The sequence below is a fragment of the Hemitrygon akajei genome, chromosome 11 (genome assembly GCF_048418815.1).
Source record: "Hemitrygon akajei chromosome 11, sHemAka1.3, whole genome shotgun sequence".
NCBI lineage: Eukaryota > Metazoa > Chordata > Chondrichthyes > Myliobatiformes > Dasyatidae > Hemitrygon > Hemitrygon akajei.
In genome coordinates this window covers 138984809-139007991 of record NC_133134.1, presented here as the reverse complement: position 1 = coordinate 139007991, position 23183 = coordinate 138984809, and the positions used below count along the sequence as shown (strand labels likewise).

Genomic DNA, 23183 nt, shown 5'->3' with positions numbered 1-23183 from the left:
ATTTGTAATTAATTTAGATCACTTTGTAGAGATCTGTTTTCACTTTGACACCCAAGAGTCTTTTTCTATTGATCAGTGTCAAAAAAGCCAAATTAAATGATTTGATGTTGCAAAACAATAAAACATGAAAGCTTCCAAGGGGGGGTGAACACTTTTTATAGGCACTGTATATCAGCTAGTTGAGTGGTACCATAGCAATAATCTTGCACTCAGCGTCAGTAGGACCAAACAACTGATTGTGAACTTCAAAAAGGATAAGATGAGGGAATGCACACTAGTCTTCACAAAGGGATCAGGAGTGGAAAGAAAGAGCAATTTCAAATTCCTGAGTGTCAATATCTCTGAGGATCTAACCTGGACCCAACACATCAATGCAGTTACAAAAAAGGCTATATTTCAAAAGCAGTTTGAGAAGATTTGTTATAGTACACTTCCAAAAGCACTCGCTAATTTCTACAGGTGTACCATGAGAGAATTCTAACTGGCTGCATTACTGTATGGTGTGGGTGTGGGTGGGGGGTTGCTACTGCGCAAATCAAAGTAGGGTGCAGAGAGTTGGAAACAGTCAGCTCCATCATGAGCACTAGCCTGTATTGTATCTGGGACAGTTTCAAGGCGTGATGCCTCAAAAAAATAACGTCCATCATTAAGGACTGCCATCACCCAGGTCATGCCTTGTTCTCATTGCTACCATCAGAAGGAGCTACAGAAGAGTGAAGGCACACACTCAACAGTTCAGAAACAGCTTCTTCCCTTCTGCCATTCAATTTCTGAATGAGCATTGAACACATGTACACCACCTCACTACTTATTTATTTCTATTTATACACTACTTATTTGCTCCCTTGCACGCTTTCCATCCGTGCTAGATTAAGCGTCGAGCTAGCAACTTGGCCTCGTAAAAACGAGAAAGCCTGCTAAAAGAAAAACTCCGTTACAATGGCATCTGGATGACTCCACTTGGAGTTAGGAGCTTTCTTCTTCTTACTACTTATTTAACATAGAAAAACTATTGTAATTCAGTTTGCTCTGTTACTATGTATTGCACACGACTGCTGCCGCAAAGTCAACAGCTTTCGTCACATATGCCTGATTTTGATTCTGATTCTGGAATGAATGTGAGGACGTTTTGCCAATTGAATGAATGTGCGAGTGGAGAAGAAAAAAGCCTCTGAACCCTCGCTATAGATGTACTCAAAGACTGGTTCATAAAAAGTTTCCCTTGAATTTTAATTCACTGTCCCTCGGGGATAAGACATCATATTATTGAACATTTCTGTCTATGATTATGATTAATGCTTCACTAATACATAAGCAGATTAAGATCATCATTGAGTTCATTTTTCAACTTAATGTTGGTAATTATTTGGAAATTTACACACCAACCAGCCAAATTCAGATGTCCAATGTAGCAGTGAGTAAACACCATTGTTAACTGAGACCAAGCAGTTATAAGTACAATGCAGACCTGAAGTTATGTGCAAGATACATTTGTTCAATCCTTTGAAATTGTGTGAAAGTAGCATTTCCTACTCCTTCCACTTCGTCACCTCCTATCTACCAGTTTGATTTCCTATCACACAGCTAAGTTTATGCCTGTAGCTTCCAAACATTTTATCACTGGCCACCTCATTTTCTGAATTACATGACACATTTCACCACCGTATTGTGGTCCCACAATGCCTGTACTTTGTAGTATTAGTTTTCTACACAGATGAGCAGAAATCATCCTCAGTCGAATATTGAAAATACCCAAACAATTATCTTCAGTTGCAGCTACAATCTCTATTCCTCTGTAATGAATTTCATCCCCCCCAGCAATTTAAATGTTAATTGTTTAAAGCTGAACTTGGCATTCCTAACTTTGATGTTATATTTGAGTCAAAGACAAGGTTCTGCCAAATGCATCTGCTTCTACCTCTATAGCAGATTTTAGTTCCAATTCTGCCTCTCTTATTTTATTATTAAAGCCACTATCCCTTTCCTTATTTACCTGTAGATTTAATTAGCTTCTACAGCACATTTGTTTTATTTAATACTCCTATTTTACCCCTGCCCTATTTCTGTAATTTCCTTCACAATCTACTACCTTGATCAACCATAGTTGTAGATGCATTATAGGACAATTATTTATTTTATTCTGTAGCTCTGGAATTATCTTCCCAAACCTCTGTCTGCTCATTCTCTCTTCTCATTTTGAAGCAGCTATTTAAAACTTGTCAAGTGTTAGGTTATCTGAAATAATGAGTGACAGCTTGCTGGGAATTACTGGACATTCTGGAGTGAACTGCTGGTGAACTCCTCTATGTGAATTACTAAGTTTGGGATTCTCAGCCAAATGCAAAGTCTCACACTTGCTAGCTGTGCTCCATGCACCCCTCTGAGAGCGAAAATCTGTTCACTGAGTTCAAATCTGGTAGTGGATCCATTAAGCCTGTTCATTTATGAGGTAAAAAAGATAAGATTTGAGAAGTTACTTTATAAAAGTGTCCTTTTAATAGTTTAAATATGATTATTTTTGGGTATTTTCATAAATGTTTAATCATCTTCATTTTAAATATTTTTTTACTTTTAGTACCTCTGAGTGATTTTGAGAGGAGTATACAAACTATCTTGCCAGTTTATTTGTAAAAGAGTGCTTGAATGTTTACAAATCGTCAGTGTATTTGAATATTTTTGTTGGCTAAGCCTTGAGGTGAATTACTTTGTGTAAGCCTCTGCTTCCATGTAGAGCTTTAGTGAGCAGACAAATTCACTCTTCAACGTGTGAAGCATGGTTTAAGCATTACATCATGGCTCATTTTGAAGTTAATTGTTTTGTATTAGCAGGAATGGTCCTCTAATTTTCATAAAAATTCTCAGTACAGTTAAGTCTGAAATATGCTACATTTAAATTATGGTTTTTTCATGGCTTTCTGTGCCCAGTGATGCCTTGTCAGCTACAAACCTGAGCACAAAATTGTGCTACAAGACATTTCATCACCTATTCCACAGATCCTGCTTGTTGATCCAAGTCATTACACTGATATCAAAGGCTTGCAAATTTAACCTCATTATGTTTGAAAAAACTTACCTTGTTTGTCATAATGATTGTATTCAGCTACCAAGACTGGCCGGCCAAGAGGAGAATGAGATTAAAACGCTGATGTTTTGAATAGGTGCCAAACCAGGTGGTTTGCTCCTCATTTATTGATACAGGCAGTTAAACTAAAAGGGATTCTATTCTGTACCATTGTACTGAATAAATAGGTCAACAATATGACAGATTTGACTAATGCAAGAGGTTAAAGGTGTGAAATGTTTTAAAAATAGTGTTTTAATTGATACTTACAAGAAAAATTATGTAAGACAAGTTGGACACAATAACCAGCAATTGTGGGACATTGATACTGATTGACCATATAGAAGTTTTCCAGGTGGATTGTAATTAAGAATATTTCAAATATATAAGAAACTAGAAAAAAAACCAAAAAATATATATATTAAGCAAGTGCACGTAATGGCAGATCATTGCAACTGACCACTTCATCTTGAATCAATTTGTTGGTATTCTGATCTGTACTTGCCCTTTGATAACAGAATCTCTAGAAACATTTATTTCTGACATTTTTTCATGCTATGGGGTGCCTCATGTTGAAAGAGAAGATGCAAGATTCCAAGATCTATGTCAATTAGGTTTTATGGTTTTGGGATGTGAATAATGCCAGAAAGGCTGACTTTACTAGTCATTCCCAGATGCTTCAAGGTTGCTAATAATGCATACTACTAAACTGCTTGCACAGAATAAATGAGGATTATTTTGGAATATTTTAAATTGCACCCCTTGTACAAATAAAAATGTTAGACTTTAATCTTCAAAGTAAGTAAGACGTAGACGAGGTAAAACAGAGTTGAATTTTCATTAACTTTTAAGGGAAAGTATGGTATTGTTCAGTTGGTAGTTAAAAGCTCTGTACTTACATGGGCAAATTCAAGGTGACAACATTATGAAATTTCTGCATCAAGGAAAACATCTGTTCATTTGAATCTTGTATTGAATATTCTATTTTTCTCCTTTTACTCTTACAGGTTTTAATATTTATTTTGATTCCTTTAATTTGCCAGTTTGATTTGGCTTTAATACTGCTTATGTTAATTAATTCAATACTTTAATCAACCATGGTGTGGTGGAAAAATACCTTCTTGCCCATCCCCCCCATGCTTTCCATAATAATCCTTAATTTATTGCTATTGATGCAGAGCTGTGGAAATAATCTTTCACTAATTGTCTTCTCTGCCAGTTTCAAACCTGAACACATTTTTTTGAAAACATTATTTGCCATAAACATAGTCTTCATAGCCTTCAGGTAAGAATGTATGGAACAGAGCCAGTTACAGTTTTGTATGAATTCCTTTTAACTCCTGTTTTTGTTCTTTTCTTGAAGCAATACAATGCACTCAATGTAAATTTTGTATATTTTTTCCCATTGGAGTGAATTTATTTCATGATAAATCTCTGTGGTGCTCCGATGTGGCGGTTTTGCTGAGCTCATGTTCTCCTGATCTTGAACACCTAATGGTCAAATGCCGTCCATTTTATTTACCGAGGGAGTTCTCCTCCATAATCCTGACCGCGGTTTACATATCACCAGTGGCCGACTATAATCAAGCGCTTGAGATACTGTATGATGTCGTCTCCAAACAAGAAACAGTCCATCCTGATGCACTTTGAATTATAGTCTTGTTTGAAGAAAACCCTTCCCAATTACCATCAGCATATAACCTGTAACACCAAAGTCCCAACACACTAGATCACTGATAAGGAATGCCTACCATTCCATACCCAGACCACATTTCAGTAAGTTGGATCACATGACTGTCTTCCTACCTGCACACAGGCAGAGGCTGAAGTGCAAGGCTCCAGAAATTAGGACAACAAAGAGGTGGTTGCGGGAGGTAGAGGAGAAGCTTTGAGATGTTTTTGAGTCAGTGGGTTGGGTTATGTTCAAGGACTCATCTGTGGATTTGAATGAATACACACTGGTGGCCATGGACTTCATTAAAACAGTTGTATTTTTGTGTATGCCCACAAAATCATTTAAAGTCTTCCTCAATCAGAAGCACTGGATGGACCATGAGATCCACAGTCTGTGGTGGGTCAGGGCCAGGTCAGAGGCATTCAAGTCCAGTGACCAAGAAAGTTGCAAGATGTCCAGGTACGATCTCCAGGAAGCCATCTCATGGGCAAAGTGGTAATTCCAGATTAAACTTGGATTAATGAAGGATGCTCGACAATTGTGGCATGGCTTGAATGCTATCACTTCTTATAAAGTAAAATCAGACAACATAGGCGACAACGGGGCTTCACTTCCAGATTTTTAAAAATGTATCTGGTTTTCAAAGTTTAAAAAAAGATAGAGGTGGGGTTAAAAGAGGGGGTGGAGTTGCACTACTAATCAGGGACAATGTCACAGCTGCACTCAAAGGAAACATAATGGAGAGGTCAGACAGTGAGTCCATTTGAGTGGAACTTGAGAATAGGAAGGGTGCAATCACACTGATGGGATTGAACTACAGACCCCTAATAGCTACCGGGACATTGAGGAACAGATATGTAATCATATTAAGGAAATGTGTAAAAATAAAAGAGTTGTCATGGGGGATTTCAACTTCCCAAATATGAACTGGGACTTTCTTAGCGTAAGGGGTTTAAAGGGAAGAATTTGTTAAGTGTATCCAGGAAGGTTTCTTAAATCAAAATGTGGACAGTTGAATGAGAGGAGGGGCTGTACCAGACCTGGTGTTGGGTAATGAGACTGGCCAGGTGACTGACCTTTCAGTGAGTCAACAGTTGGGGAACAGTGATCACAACTCCTTATCTTATGTTTCCTGATGAAGGGTCTCGGCTCGAAACGTTGGCTACTCTTTTCTCACAGATGCTGCCTGACCTGCTGAGTTCTTCCAGCATCACAAGATCACAAGACAAAGGAGCAGAAGTAGGCCATTCGGCCTATCGAGTCTGCTCTGCTACTCCACCATGAGCTAAACTATTCTTCCGTCTAGTTCCAATTTCTGGCTTTTTTCCCATATCCCTTGATACCCTGACTAATTAGATACCTGTCAATCTCCTCCTTAAAAACCCTCAATGATTGGGCCTCCACAGCTGTATGTGGCAACAAATTCCATAAATCCACGACTCTCTGGCTGAAAAATTTCTCCTCATCTCTGTTTTAAATGGGTATCCTCTAATTCTAAGACTGTGATCACTTGTCCTGGACTCACTCACCAAGGGAAACAGCCTTTCCACATCTACTCTGTCCAACCCTTTCAACATTCATCGTGTACGTATTATATTTTAGGATAGCTATAGATAATGATAAATATGGTCTTTGTGGGAGAGTTTTAAATTGGAGTAGAGCAAATTGAGGGCATTCGGCAGGAACAAAGATTGAGAACATCTTTTCTTTCACATCAGACATGTGGAGGGCATTTAAAGATCAACTGCACAGAGTACAGGAAGGATGAGGATGGAAATATAAAATAACCTTGGATGTCCAGAGAGGTGATGAATTTAGTCAAGAAGAATAAGGAAAAGTATGTAAAGCTTCAGAAGTTGGAATCAAATAGAGCATGTGAGGAGCATAAAGAAGTCAGAAAAGAACTAAAGGAAATTAGGAAAGCCAGGAGGGGCCATGAAAAGTCCTTGGCAAGAGGGATTAAGGTGAATCCCAAGGCATTCTATACATACACCAAGAGCAAGAGGTTAAGTAGGGAGAGTGTGGGACTACTAGAGGATGGGGGGGGGGGGGGGAGAATATATGCATGTATGCACAGAATGGGAGTGAGGTACTTAATGAGTATTTTGCTTCAGCATTTACAGAGGAAAAGGATATGGAGGACCACGAGATCAGTGCTGAGTGTATAAAAACATTGGGCATTTAGAAGTCAAGGAGGAGGAAGAGTTGGGCCTCCTAATGAGTATTGAGGTGGAAAATTCCCCAGGGCCTGATGGGAATTACCCCAGGTTATTAAAGGAGGCAAGGTATGAGATTGCTGAGCCTTTAACTTGTATATTCTTGTCCCCTCTAGGCCCAGGCAAGGTCCTGGAGGATTAGTGAGTGAATGTTGTGTTTTTTTAAAAGAAAGAAACAAGGGGAAAACCTGGCAATTATAGACCAGCAGATCTCCCATCAGTTGTAGGGAAATTGCTGGAGAAAATTCTTAGAATACATGGGCATTTGGAAGCCCATGGCCTAATTAGGAAGAGCCAGCATGGCTTTGTGTGTGGCAGGTTGTGCCTTACCAACTTGACTGAGTTTACTGACAAGATGACGTGAGAGATTGATGAGGGTAGGGCAGTGGATGTTGTCTACATAGATTTTAGTAAGGTGTTTAACAAAGTCCCTCATGGGAGGCTAATCCAAAAGATTAAGGTAGGAATTGGCTGTTTGGATTCAGAACTGGCTTGTGCATAGATGTCAGGGTAATGGTTGAAGTGACGTATTTGAGCTGGCGTTCCATAAAGATCTGTGTTGGGATCTCTACTGCTTGTAATCTATACCAGCCATTCTCAACGGGGGCCACGGCACATTTGAAGTGGGCCACTGACTGAAAACTGTGAGAAGGGGATCCCCAAGTGTTTATGGGGGCCCTGGTAACTGAACCTATGAAACCCCCATGTAAAAACAGTAATCTCGTAGATTGTAAGGAAGCCATTAGTTCTTTCCTTAAGAAAGTCGAAGTCTATTGCCACAATATGGGATGTCAGGAATATTTACAATTTCCAAACCTGAAGATGATCGCAGAGGCACTGAAGGACAATGACCTTACTGTTTATATGAAACATCTCAAGCAGATACACAAGGATATGCAAGAAAGATTTAATGACCCGTTAAACCTCGGTATCCCGGATTGGATTTTGAATCCATTTGAACTACAACCCACCCAAGTTGATGCAGAAATTCAAGAGAGTTTGATTGATCTTCAGAGTGATATAACTGCACGTCGTCAGATCAGTCAGTTTCAAAAAGAATTTTGGATCAACAGTGATCTGCCGAATAAATTTACAACACTGTGGGGAAAAAGCCCAAAGAGTTTTTATTGCCTTTCCCTCAACATATTTGGTTGAGAGCGGATTCTGCAAGGTAGTTTCCTTGACAAAATCCAGGAGCTGAACTGATATCGCAACAAGAGGTGACCTCTGACTGGCTCAGGTGACTTAGACTTGCAGAAAAGCACCAAGCTTTTGTTTCCTTGACAAAATCCAGGAGCTGAACTGATATCGCAACAAGAGGTGACCTCTGACTGGCTCAGGTGACTTAGACTTGCAGAAAAGCACCAAGCTCAAGGATCGCATTAAGCCTGATAGATGTTTAATTTCATACAGCCTTTTTTAAAGTTTTGTCCAGTATGTCAGAATGTTCAAGTTTTCTTGGTGTTCAATAATAAATGATTTTCTGTCTATTTGTTCGTGTTGTATCCCTGTTTGAAAGGGGGGCCGTGGAACCCGAGAAGAGCTCCTAAGGGGGCCGTGGCCAAAAAATGGTTGAGAATCACTGATGTATACAAATGACCTGGATAAAAATGTAAGCAGGTGGGTTCGTAAATTAGCAGATGATACCAGGATTGGTGAAATTGTGGATAGTGTAGAAGACTGGCAAAGAATACAGCACATTATACATCAGTTGCCGATATGGACTGAGAAATGACAGATGTAGTTTAACCCAGATAAATGTGAGGTGTTGCTTCTTGGCAGGGCAAATGCAAAGAGACAGTGCGCTGTTAATGGCAAAGTCCTTAACAGTGTTGCTGAGCAGAGAGATCTTGGGATCCAAGTTGATAGCTTCTTGAAAGTGAGTCAAAACAGTGTTTAAGAAGACTTGTGGAATGCTTGCTTTTATTAGCTGAGACATTGAGTTAAGAAGTTAAGTTGCAACTTTATAAAACACTGGTTAGGCCACATCTGCAGTATTGCATATATTGTATATCATATGGTTCTGGCTACCCACTGTAGGAAGGATGTTGAGGCTTTGGAAAGGGTGCAGAAGAGTTTTACCAGGATGTTGCTTGGTTTAGAGGGCATGTGCTATCACAAGAGACTGGATAGCCTTGGGTTGGTTTCTCTGGAGAACTGGAGGCTGAGGGGAGATCTGATAGAGGTTTATGAAAGATGTAGAGTAGACAGAGAGCATCTGTTCCCTAGTATTGAAATTTCCTAATACCCGAGGGCATGAATTGAGGGTGAGAGAGTAGGTTCAAGGATAACGTGAGGGGTAATTTTTTTTTTACTTAGACACGTGTTTGCTTGGAATGCACTGCCTGGTATGGTGGTAGAGGCAATATATTGGAGGCTCTTAAGAGATGTTTGGGTCAGCAGATGGATGTAAGGTAGATGGAGGGATATGAACATGGTGTAAGTATGATGGGTTAGTGTTTGGGTGCTTTTGATTTGCTGGTTACCTGGTTTGGCATAACATTTTGGGATGAGCGGCCTGTTTCTGTACTGTATGTTCAAGATGAGCTCAATGCCATAAATGCTCGCTTTGACCGTCAAAACTTGGAGGAACCATCATAAATTCCCACAGGCCCCCAGTGATCCTCTGATTCAGTCTCTGAAGATAACATACGACCAGTCTTTAGGAGGGTGAATCCATTAAAAGCATTTGCCTTTGGGATACCTGGCAAAGTAAGAAAGACCGATGCTGATCAACTGGCTGAAGTGTTCACTAAGATTTTTAACCTTGTGTTTCGGCAGTCTGAAATAACTGCCTGTTTCAAGCAGGCTTCAATTATACCGGTGTCCAAGATGAACTTGGTGACTTGCCTCAATGATTTACTCCAGTCACACTTGCATCCACAGTGAAGAAGCGTTTTGAGAGGTTGGTGAGGAAACACATCAACCTGCCTGTAAAGCAACTTATTTGCCTAATGGAGCCACACGTCCATTGTAGATGCCATCTCATTGGCTCTTCACTCAACCCTGGAACATCTGGGCAGCAAAGATGCATACATTAGGATGTCCTTTAACAACTACAGCTCAGCATTCAACACCATCACCCTCTCAAAGCCAGTTAATAAGCTCCTTGACTTTAGCCTTAATATCTTCTTGTGAAATTGGATCCTCATTTTCCTCTCTTGCAGACCCCAGTCAGTTTGGATTGGCAGCAACATCTCCGCCACGATCAACACAGTTGTATCATAAGTTTCTGTGCTTAGTTCCCTGCTCTACTCGCTTTACATTTATGACTGAGGCCAAGCACAGCTCCAATGCCATATTCAAGTTTGCTGACAACATCATCAGAAGTGGAATCAAATGTTTTGATGAATCGACATTTAGTGGAGAGATTGAAAATCTGGCTGAGCGGTGTCATAACCACACTCAATGTCAGCAAGACCAGGGAGCTGATAATTGACTTCAGGAGAAGGAAACCAGAGGTCTATCGGAGGATCAGAGGTGAAAAGGGTCAGCAACTTTCATCGGGATTGGATGAGATATATCCCAGGCTACCGTGGGAAGCGAGGGAGGAGATTGCTGAGCCTCTGGCAATGAGCTTTGGATCATCAATGGGGACAGGAGATGTTCTGGAGGACTGGAGGGTTGTAGATGTAGTTCCTTTATTCAAGAAAGGGAGTAGAGATAGCCCAGGAAATTATAGACCAGTGAGTCTTACTTCAGTGGTTGGTAAGTTGATGGAGAAGATCCTGAGGGTCTGATGATACAAAGGTTGGGGGTGTTGTGGATAGTGTGAAGGGCTGTCAGAGGTTACAGCAGAACATTGATAGAATGCAAAACGGGGCTAAGAAGTGGCAGATGGAGTTCAACCCAGATAAGTGTGAAGTGGTTCATTTTGGTAGGTTAGATATGATGGCAGAATATAGTATTAATGGTAAGACACTTGGCAATGGGGAGGATCAGAAGGATCTTGGAGTCCGAGTCCATAGGACATTCAAAGCTGCTGGGAAGGTTGACTGTATGGTTAAGAAGGCATATGGTGTATTGGCCTTCATCAACTGTGGGATTGAGTTTAAGAGCTGAGAGACAATATTACAGCTATATAGGACCCTGGTCAGACCCACTTGGAATACTGTGCTCAGTTCTGGTCACCTCACTATAGGAAGGATGTGGAAACCATAGAAAGGGTGCAGAGGAGATTTACAAGGATTGGGGAGCAGGCCTTATGAGAATAGGTTGAGTAAACTTGGCCTTTTCTGCTTGGAGTGACATAGGATGAGAGGTGACCTGATAGAGGTGTATCAGATGATGAGAGGCATGATAGTCAGAGGCTTTTTCCCAGGGCTGAAATGACTAACATGAATGGACACAGTTTTAAGGTGCTTGGAAGAAGATACAGAGAAGATGTCAGGGGTAAGATTTTTACACAGAGAATGGTGAGTGCGTGGAAAGGGTTGCTGGTGATGTGGTAGAAGAGGATACAATAGGGGCTCCTGGATAGGTACATGAAGCTTAGAAAAACAGAGGTAACCCAAGGTAATTTCTAAAGTAAGTACATGTTCGGCACAGCATTGTGGGCTGAAGGGCCTGTATTGTGCTGTAGGTTTTCTATGTTTCTATTTTATTTCTATTTGCATTTACAGTTTGTTCTCTTTTGCACACTGAATGAATGCCCGAGTTGGTGAAGTCTTTCATTGAATTTATTAAGGGGTTATTATTCTATAGAGTTATTCAATCTGCCCACAATAAAATGAATCTCATGGTTCCATATGGTGACCAATATGTACTTTGATAATAAATTTACTTTGAAATTTATTTTTAAGTGTTTGTGCATTTGTACAGCTAATTTCCCAGATGTAATTTCCAAGCAGTGGGAAACAGATGAAATATCTCCCTTTTGATAATCATACATTTTTTGTGACAACACTGTTGCCTTTGACATTCTTTATTGAGACAGCTGCTTGCCTTTTTTTTACAGTTTCCATAATTGTTTTTTCCTTTTGGATATTTCTTCTGTGTTTTTTGGTTTTGTTATTAAACTTCAGTCAATGTTCTTAAACATTGTAGATGGTTCTAATTTTGTTCATCCATGGAGCCCTGACTTAGAAGCAATATATTTTGTTCTTAGTTGGAATGTCTTTTGACCAGTTGCACCAAATCTTCTATCCAATTAATCGAATAATATTCAGAAGGGGTGAAGGAATACATGATTGTTAAATTCTGCTTAAATATGCATTTCTGAAAATGTTTCAAGTTCCAGTTCCACTAAAATTTTGTAAGACAATATTGTTGTTTATGCTTGGGTAAACTTGTTTATACAAGTCTTCCCTGAAAAGTTATTTGACCAACTTTAGCATAGTTTTCTGAATAACACTTTGTTGTGTTGGTTGTAAACACAAAAATGCTGGAAGTATACAAGCGGGTATATCTACACAAAGAAAAAAAGTGTTAAAAATGTAGACCTTAGAATATTGCAATACATATGATTCGTTAAAAACTTGGTAGCTCCAGACAACCATTTTTTCTAAAAACACCGTATTTGGTAACTGTGTCTGGTTTGTAGATTATTCAGTGTGATAATTGTGAAACAACCATTCAATAATAAATTTTCTGGCAGAGGCTTCATGCCATTAAATAGACTGCAGCTGCTTCATTGTTTGCCTTTATTTTCAGATAACCACCAGGTACATTTATATTTCACTTTGCCCTGTCATTTACTATTGTTTTTCTTCCAGCCTAGGCAAATACACTGCAATGTATTTTGAAGCCGCCTTATACCTAGAATGACCTTGTGCCCCATCCTGTTAGTTTCCATTAATTATCTATATCACTGTTAGTGACTTGTGCTTATCTGCTCTCACTGCTCCTTTGTTCCCAGACACAATGATATGTAATAAAGTTAATAATAATCTTTACAAATCACAGACTTAATTTTGGGTAAATTTTGCGCCTTCTAAATTGCACCGGAAAGTATATCCAATTAACTTTTTCAAGTTATTGATCCTTATAAGGCATTTCAATAAATTGACAAGATAAAACATAATTTTTGTACTTTTTTAGCTGCTTTAGGGATTTTAAGGGTCTTTTGGTTATTTGTAAATAATTCTGAGTATTTTCACAAATAAGTTTTTTTTGTTCCTCACTGAGGCGTTGGCAAAAATACAAAATCTCTTTTTTTTAAAAAAAAAGCCACAATTATTCTAATTACTTATAATAACTTTCCTGTTTGTCGTAGAAGGAAATGTTTGAACTTGAAATGAAAATGTTGATCAAAATGTAATTGGCAACTTATACAAAGCACAATGTTGCTATAATGTTAAATGTTTAGAAAAAAAAACAATTTACTGATAAATTATAATGTGGTTTTATTTTATTTATCAGGCTTCGCCTGCACGATGGAAAATTAATCAAAGACCGTCGCTATAATCTACGAACCTATCCAAACTGCTTTGTTGCAAAAGAGTTAACTGATTGGTTGATAGACCATAAAGAAGCTCCTGACAGGGAAACAGCCATAAAGCTAATGCAAAGGTTAATGGATCATAACATCATTCATCATGGTATGTTACTGTCATAGTCCATTAGCAGTGCTATACCAAATGTGTCTAGTGTCATAATGAAGAAGAACTAATTTCCTTCTCAGTTGTGTTATTAAGACCAATAAGTTTAATGGAGGATGATTGATCTGGGCTAAACATCACTGATTAACTCATTTACTGTCCAGTATATTGAAGGCTTAGTTTTTTGGCTTTGTATTATGCCTTTTGTATAAATGAGAGATGCTAAATGTCCCATTTAGGTTGGGAAATACACAGTCATGTGAGTTCTGATGAAGCTGATGGGTCCTGGGAAGATGTGCAGCCTGAGCTGTATGCTCATTCAGATGTTTGTGCAAAGCCTCCTGTTGTGGAAGGTCTAAGAGACCAAGGCCTTACTGGTTTCTTCTTTTGCAGTTTTGAGTGCCATGAGCTTAGAATTCCCTTACATAACTTTGAGGATGGTTCAAGGATATTCTTGCAGAATTCTCTGTTGTGCTGGGTGCTTCTTGGCATGTGAGACCTTGGAGTAGAATGTTTCATGGTTTGATGTAAATATGTAGCTCTCCAGAGCACAATGAGTATGACCAGAGCCTTGATGCTTGGTATAAGGTTCTAATATTGGTTCCTCTATCCTGCTTATGGATTTGGAGGCTTTTGTACAGTTGTCCTTGGTAGTGTCTTTTCAGTCACCTTTAGTTATTTGAGGTGCCTTTTATGAGTTGTCAGGGTCTTGTCTAGAGGGTGAAGATCACAGCTGCTTGGTAGACTGCAAATATTGTGGTTGGGTTGAAGCCTTAGTCTTGAATGCACTTTTCCATAGGCAACCAAAGGATGTGCCAGAGCAGTGGAATTATTGATGAATATTGTCATCAATGTATGGCCTTGTTGAGTGGTATGGTGGGAACAGCTTTGTGGAGGACCATTGACATCTAAATGGTTAATGTGATTCCCGTCTTCAGAGTAAAAGGGTCTTTACTTTTTTTTCAGTTGTTTCAAAATTACAAATCTGACTTTCCGTACCATAATATTTTTCATAGCAGTAAATTTATCTGGATCCAAATTATTTAAAATGTTTATAATTTTAATAATTTTTCCAGATATCCCCTAAATGTTCTCTTTTCAAGAAAGAAAAGCCACTTCATGCATCATTCCTACAAAAATTTGAGTAGAATTGGGTATTTTGTTGTATTCAAAAAGATGATGGCCAATCTGATCTTGGATTCATTTCCACGCAGTTGCCCGATCCCACTTATGATCTTACCTCTTTTACAATACATGTCTATCTCAGCCTTAAATATATTGCATAATTCCATCTTGGAAAATCTCTGCTAGATAATTCCAAAGATGCATTGAGCTCTGGAAAGAGAAGTTTCTATTTATGCCATTCTATTTATATGAATGGGTGACCCCTGACACTGAAGCCATGCCTACTGATCCTGTCAGTCCAATTTCATCCTCTCATTAGCCCACTGTGATGGATAATTTACTGTAGATAATTGTCTTTCCATCATACCCTTCAGACACTGAAGGAAATGGTACACGTCAAAGAAACCCATGCAGTAACTCAGAATGTGCAAATTCTGCACACTCTGTAATTTCGTTAAATATTTATTCCAGTCTGTGCAATTGTGCTGGTCTCAATTCTCCTCACCCTCATCAGGGGAAATGACCATTAAAATAAAGGAAAATGTTGGAAAAGCTTAAGTTAGGCAGGATATATGGAGAAAGAAGTAGAGTTGGTGTTCCAGTTTGAAAACCTATCATCAGAACCGGTAAAGGGAGATAGCTTAATTTTCAGAGATGATAGGGAAGGGTTGTTTTGGACAAAGGGCTAGGATGAGAACAGGATTCCCCTGTGGATAAGCAATAGATGAAGTCACCAGTTTGATAAATTAATGAAGGGGTTTGGAAAAAATCTGAAATGAGAAACAATCTATGAAATGACACCATTTGAGAGAGGGTGAGAGCACAAAGGAACATGAAAGATGTAAAATAGAGATGTTGTAGAATTATATATATTGCTTTCACCAATCAAATTCTCAGCTCTTTGCTTCACCCCTTTCCCCCCCACCCCACCTCACTAGTTTCACCTACCGCCTTGTGTTTCTTCCTCCCTTCCTCCCACCTTCTAACTCTGACTCCTCATCTTTTTTTCCTCCAGGTCTGATGAAGGGTCTCGACCTGAAATGTCGATTGTACTCTTTTCCATAGTTTCTGCCTGGCCTGCTGAATTCCTCTAGAGTGTGTGTTGCTTGGATTTCCAGCATCTGCAGAATTTCTCTTGTCTGGGGGATAAGGTTCTTTTTCTTTATGATCACTTTGCTCCTTGTTGTAAGAGTGCAGGAGGACATCAACAGAGAAGCCAATGTGGGAATAAGTTTGAGAATTGTAGCAGCAGGTAAGCGTAGGCTCAATTTTATTCCTGTGGCTGAGAGCACATTATGAGCACTGAATTGGTTTGGAAGTGCAGGTGAATTGCTGCCTTATCTGGAAAGTGTTGTTTGGAAGGTAAATGAACTGGTCATAGTCATAGAAAATTACAGCCCAGAAACAAGCCTTTTGGCACATTTAGTCTGTGTTGACCCACTTAAACTGCCTATTCCCATGGACATGCACTATGACCATAGCCCTCTATACCTCTGCATCCATGTACCTATACAAACTTCTCTGAAGCATTGAAATTGAGCTCATATGTACTACTTGCACTGGCAGCTCATTCCACACACTTCACAACCCTCTGAGTGAAGAAGTTTCCCCTCAATTTCCCCCTAAACTTTTCATCTTTCACACTTAAGCCATGACCTCTGTTTGTAGTCCCACCCAACCTCAGTGGAAAAGGCCTGTTTGCATTTACTCTATCTATACCCTTCAAAATTTTGTATATCTCTATCAAATCTCCTCTCAATCTTCTACATTCAAAGGAATAAAGTCCTAACTTATTCAACCTTTCCTTCTAACTCAAGTCCTGCAGACATGACAACATCCTGGTAAATATTTGTTTGTACTTGTTCAACCTTCTTTACATCTTTCCTGTAGGTTGGTGACCAAAATTGCACGCAATATTCCAAATTAGGCCTCACCAATGTCTTATACAATTTCAACATAACATCCCATTTCCTGTACTCAATACTTGGATTTATGAAGGCCAATGTGCCAAAGGTTTCTTTACGACCCTATCAACTGTGATGCCACTCTCAACAAATTATGGACCTGTATACCCAGATCCCTTTGTTCCACTGTACTCCTCAGTGCCCTACTGTTCACTTTGTAAGACCTACCCTGGTTGGTCCTACTGAAGTGCAGTACCTCACACTTGTCTGCATTAAATTCCATCTGCCATTTTTCAGCCCATTTTTCCAGCTGGTCTAGACCCCACTGCAAACCATGATAGTCTTCCTCACTGTCCACTACACACCCAATCTTGGTGTCATCCACAAAATTTGAAAATCGTGTTCACCACATTATCATCCAGGTTGTTAATATAGATGACAAACAACAACGGACACAGCATTGTTCCCTGTGAGACTCAACTAGTCTCAGACCTCCAGTCAGAGACCTAACCATCTACTACCTCTTCTGGCTTCTCCCACAAAGCCAATGTCTAATCCAATTTACTACTTCCTCTGACTGCCGAGCAACTGAACCTTTTTAACCAACCTCGCATATGGGACCTTGTTAAGTGCCTTGCTAATGCCCATGTAGACAACATCCACTGCCTTGCCTTCATCAGCTTGTTGCTTCACCTGAGGTTACATGGGAAAGTTCAGTAGAAATGAAGTGGTTGATGGAGACTGAAGAGTGGTCCCTTTCAGAATGCTGAAGTGGGACGGGAGGAAAGATGATGCTAGAGATGGAAATTGTGCAGAATGAATCATTGAATGTGGAGGTTGGAGGGTGGAAAGTGAGGATCAAAGGAACTCTGTTCAGGGAGCAAGAAGAAGTAAGATGAGATATGGCCAGAGTTCAGTTAACAAGTAGCAGGCATGCTATGATTCAGGAAGAAGGAAGATCTCTCAGAGCCCTTTTGTGGAAATAGAGGAATAAGACAATGGAATGGAATCTTGACTCAAGGCAGGATGGATGGAAGTGCAGGCAAGATGACTTTGGGAGTCTGTGAACTTATAAAGTATGTTTTACCCTCCCTTTCCCTGAGATGAATTTGAAGAGATCTAGATAAGGAAGAGAGTGTCAGAAAGTCACCATGTGAAAGTGAGACTAAGATAGAAAGTAATGAGTTTACTATGAGTGCAGGAAGCAACAGCAATACAGCCATCATTACACTGGGGAATGTGATGTAAGAGGGAACCCAATGTGATTGAAATAAAGACTGGTCAAAAAAGCCAGGCAAGCAAATGTTAATAGATTTCCCCCGGCAAATGAATGAGCAGAAACAATATCTTGGTATCTACTTTGTCAGTGCCTTTCAGAATCTAATTTGTTTCTTTAAGATTACCTCTCATTCCTTGAGCTCCATTGAGTCAGCACTCAAATTGCACAGTTGTTGGTCATAAGATATCCCTTATGCCTTGCTCTAAATTTATGGTTTCAACTGTTTGTATTTTTATATTTTGGGTATTGCATATTTATTGTTCTAATGACCAGCCCAAAATGTTTGATTTCATTGGACCATGCTTATATTAAGTGTGTAATCCTTTTGGCATTGACTTTTTGCCAAATCCTTTTTGCTTTTGGTTTCTGAGCTTTTCCAGTTCTGGCCTCTTGCACGTCCCTGGGCATCATCCGGTTCCTGCCTCCGGTACCCAAAATGTTGGCATTCCCTCTTCAAAATTTGTCATTTCACTAGTTTGTTCTTCTTCATTAAGGTATTCTTTGAAACATTGCCAATTGATGGTAATTTGGTATTACTACATCGATATTTTACTATATTAATCATATGGTGTGAAAGCAGATCACTGGATCTACCTTTTTTCATTTATTGATTGAGCTCCACTGATCCTTATAAAGTATTTTTTGATTGTTATTTTTTTCTCTCTGTTCCCAGTTGGGTACTTTCCAGATTTGGAGTCTTGGCTGACTCTTTCTAGGTTATTAAGAGAATACGTACTGGACCCAACTGATCACTCATCATGATGCCTTTTGTTGCAACACCACATTGATCAGCAAAGCATTTGCTAATCTGTTTTAACAGGTTTCAAGAACATTTGAGACTATATGTTATAGCCACTTAAAACACTATAAGACATAGGAACAGTATTAGGCCATTCATCCTATCGAGTTTGAGCTGCCATTCTATCATGGCTGGTTTTTTAGCCTGTCAAACCACCTTCTGCTTTCTCCCTTTAACCTTTGACATCCATACTAAGCAAGAACCTATCAATCTCTGATTTAAATATACTCAATAGCTTGACCTCCACAGCAGTCTATGGCAGTGAATTCCACAGATTTACCACCCTGTGGCTGAAAAAAAATTGTTCCATTTAATTTCTCCAGGTCCCCATTAGTTATCAGGCTTAAGAGTCTGAACTATTTCTGTAGAAGCTACAGAAAATATCTGTAGTACCCAAGACATCTTCAAGGAGCAGTACCTTAAAAAGGTGACGTTCATTACTAAAGGTCCCCATCACCTGGGACATGGCTTCTTCTCATTGTTATTGTCAGGAAGGATGCTCAAAAGCCTGAAGGCACATACTCAGTGATTCAGAAACAGCTTGTTCCCCTCTGCCATCTGATTCCTAAATAGACATTGAATCCATGAACACTACCTCACTTTTAAAAATACATACCACTTCTGTTTCTTTCACTATTTTTAATCTATTTAATATAGACATATATTTTAATTGATTTGTTTATTTTTTTATTTCTATATTATCATGTATTGCATTGAATTGCTGCTGCCAATTTAACAAATGTCATGGCACATGCTGGTGAAAATAAACTTGATTCTGATTTCAGCGCTAAATAACATTAAAGTAGTTCCTTTCTTCAATTTTGCCTTGAACATCTTTTTTTGGTGCCTTCAACAATATAGTATTGCTAATCATTCTCAAACCATTAAGACCACCTTGTCTGTAATCTAGCTTTTTGTTAATTGGTTTTTATTATTTTTCATGAATCTCTAGCAAAAATGTCAGATCATATAAAAAATTTAATGGTAAATGTTTTCTGTTATTATTTGTTTTTTTTGTGTGAGAAGGAAATTACAATTTCTAACCTTATCAATATGTAACTCTAATGCAGGTGATCCCAATCTGGGGTCCATGGATCCCTCAGTTAATGGTAGGGGTCCTGGGCATAGAAAAGGCTGTGAAGCCCTGCTCTAACTCAAATTGTATTTTTGGAGAAGGAAATTCTTCAGAATTAGCACTCCTTTTTCTTATCTCACCCAGAACTTTATAAGCCTTATTTGAAATTCAAAGCTTCACTTTATTATTAAAATATGTATGCAGGATACAACTCTGAGAATTGTCTTCTTCAGATAGCCATAAAATACAGAAAACTATAGAATAGTTGAAAGAAAGGCATCACCCCCCACCACATGAAAAGAGAACAAAACAAAAACTCGCAAACCCCAACTCCTCTCCCCACATAATGGATTGCCCACATGAGGAAACAGCAACAAGACCATCAAACCCCACCCCCCCAATTCCCAGCCAGCCACCAAGAAAGAGTGGACAAGAACAGGAAAAGTACATAGAACTGAAAGAGGCCAATATGAACTGCAATTAATTTGAATGTCAGTCTGATCCATAAATCTCAAAATTTCGATAGCATCTCAGTGGGACCCAGCGGACCCTCTGAGAACCGTTCGCTCTTCTCCATATTTGCCCCAATTTTCAGGAGGGGGCAGCATCAATGATAGAGGAAAGGAATCCTATTTTGTTTTTTGAAGGAGATCATCTCTGCTCTGGGAAGGAAAGGCTCATCCTGGGAAGAAATATGGGAGAGACAGAGGAACTGAATAAAGGGACTGGCCATGAATAATGTTTCCAGTTAATTCAGACTATGAGATCTGATACTTCAGCTGGTGCCTGGGTAGCAACATGTCAACATCTGTAATTGTTCTCCAGTACTTAAGAGTGAAAATCGAACTCATTGTAATGGAATCAATAGCAGGACCATTTTATCTTTTAATAGTAATCATATCAAAAGTAGGATTAAAACTATCTGCTCAATTATGAATGTTAGAGCATTGTTTTATTTTAATTACAAATTTGATAGCCCATTGTATTAAAACATAATTTAGCAGGTGGGTTTGTATTTAGTAACATTGTTCATGAGAATGCTGTCTGTGGTGTCAGTGGTTCATGCAATTGCACTTGAGTGCATGTTCCTTGTTTTGATCCTATTTAGTGATTTTTGTTCATGTATTCACTCCTGATTTTCCATCAGTGTATAGTATTTAAAGGCAGAAACACTTCTCTAACCTGCCAGTAATATTTTCCCCACGTGTAATTCTCAATCTTTCACCATTTACCAGACAATGACTGTGCTCTCTGATGTTAATGGCTTTCTAACAATAACAATTAATTTACTGATTTATGGAATGTGAGATGAACCTTGTTCTTTTCGATTGTTTTGTTTAAACAGTATTGTATTTGATCTGGTTACTCGTAGTTCTGTATCCTATTTTTATCAGATCCTACATAATGGAGCTCGGGTGAATACTGCAGGTTTTAAACAGGCATGGGTGGATGAATTGGGTATAGAACTGACAGAGGAGGTCTGGGATGAGTGTTTAAAGAGTATTCATGATTGTTTGGTCAACGTCAGGCACAGACTTATACAGTTTAAAACAATACATAGACTCCATTATTCCAAAGAAAAGTTGCACAGCTTCTACCCTGATGTTTCACCAGTTTGTAATAGATGTAAATCTGAGAACAGTAACTTGTCACATTCATTCTGGTCATGTTGTAAGCTTTATGCATACTGGAAAGGTACTTTTCACTGTTTCTCTGAGGCTTATGGGAAGCGGTGGGAAGCGGACCGACTCATAGCCATCCTTGGAGCAACAAGCTCCCTATCTTCAGCCAATAAGTATGAAAAAATGGCTGTATTGTTTGGAATGGTGATTGCTAAGAAGTTAATCCTGCAAATGTAGAAAATGGACTCTGTGCCTACATACGATCTGTGGCTGAGAGAACTGGCAAACACTTTACATTTGGAGAGACTGAGGCTATATAATGAGGACAGAGGGGACATCTTTGAAAGGATATGGGTCCCTGTATTGGACTTTCTTACGGGGTGAGGACTGAGGATTTTTGGTGCGGTGCACCTCTGCTGTGTATGTTTACTTTTGCCTTTATATCTTTCTCCTTTCTGCTGCTCAATATTTAACTTGATTTTGTTAAGGTCGTGGTTTTTGTGGATGTGCTGTATTTTTTTGTTTGTAAAAAAAAAGAATAAATTTTTTTTTAAACTGTATTGTATGCATTGGTGTTTTAAAGAAATTCCTGACCTACCTATTTTCCCTCTGGGCCACAAACAGAATTGTTCAATTTCCCACTAAAAGGACACATTTATATTTCATAAACACGAGAAATTCTGCAGATGCTGGAACTCCAAAGCAACACGCAACACACAAAATGCTGGAGGATCACAGCGGGTCGGGCAGCATCTATGGAAAGGAATAGCGTTGATGTTTTGGGCTGTGACCCTTCTGCAGGACTGAAAAGGAAGAGGGAAAGCACCGGAATTAAAAAATGGGGGAGGGGTAGGAGGATAACTAGAAGGTGATAGGTGAAGCCAGGTGGGTGAGAAAAGTCTGTAGGAGAGGAAAGTGGATCATGGGAGGAAGGGAAGGAGGTGAGGACACAGGAGGTGGTGATAGGCAGGTGAGAAGAGGTAAAAGGCTAGAGTGGGGAATAGAAAAGGGAGGGGGGATCTTTAGATTTTTATGACTGTATTCCAATATGTGATGCCAGGATCACATTAACTAATTGAATTGCCACATATATTTTGAGACAAATATATGATGCTAATTCATCTCCCTTATGCATTTGGTCTCAGTTGCTTTTTCAAGATAACAATCAACTCCATAGTCCTTTACTGGACTATCCATTTCCCTCCACAGATGCTGTCTTACTTGCTAAGCTCCCTCGACATTTTGTGCATGTGCCCCAGATTTCCACCATCTGCAGTCTCTTGTGTCTAACTTTCATGAGGCATTGGTTTCATGAATTTTGTTCTTTGACATACCCCACATTAATAACCTAGAAGCAGGCTGTGCCCATCAGGCACAAAGGGGGAATGGTCTTACTCCAATTTCCCATGTTCTTTATTGTGAATTCATTACAATACTTATTTACGGTCCTTAAGGAGAAGCTTGCATTGAAATTTTAAGGTGCACGGAAATTTATTAGACATGATTATTTTGTTTTTGAATGAATTTTTAATATTGTACAATGAATAATTTTCAGTTATTTAAAACCATGTTACTTGCAGATAATGCACCAGGACACTATGATTAAAGATTTTTGTATTAAAATACAGTGGATTCTGGTTAATTGGGCCATCAGGGCAGCTGCTTATTTGGGACGACTCTTAAAGAACAAAAACTTATCAAGAAACTGGCTGATATTCCCTTTGTTTATTTGGGACATAATGCAGCTTAATTGGGGTGGGAGACTGTTGCTGAACTGTTTCTAACAAGCTTCAATGTGTGTGCTAGTGTGGTCGTTAGACACTACACCGTACTTAGAGCAAATCGTTTTTAAATAGCATCAGTTGCATGTGCTTGTGTTCAAAAAAGC

The 23183-nt window shown here is 39.1% G+C and overlaps 1 protein-coding gene across 2 annotated transcripts in view; it reads left to right on the top strand.

Annotated features, from left to right (window-relative positions):
* The window catches only part of LOC140736059 (DEP domain-containing mTOR-interacting protein-like), a 102775-nt gene that overhangs the window by 7346 nt on the left and 72246 nt on the right, over positions 1 to 23183 (top strand). The window contains exons 1-2 of one of the 2 annotated variants that reach the window (XM_073061783.1): positions 2018 to 2449; positions 13313 to 13491. In XM_073061783.1, coding sequence (XP_072917884.1) covers positions 2445 to 2449; positions 13313 to 13491 — 184 coding nt within the window. In that variant the 5' untranslated portion in view covers positions 2018 to 2444. Of the gene's footprint in view, positions 1 to 2017; positions 2450 to 13312; positions 13492 to 23183 lie in introns of those variants that run through there. The other variant, XM_073061782.1, reaches the window with a different exon arrangement.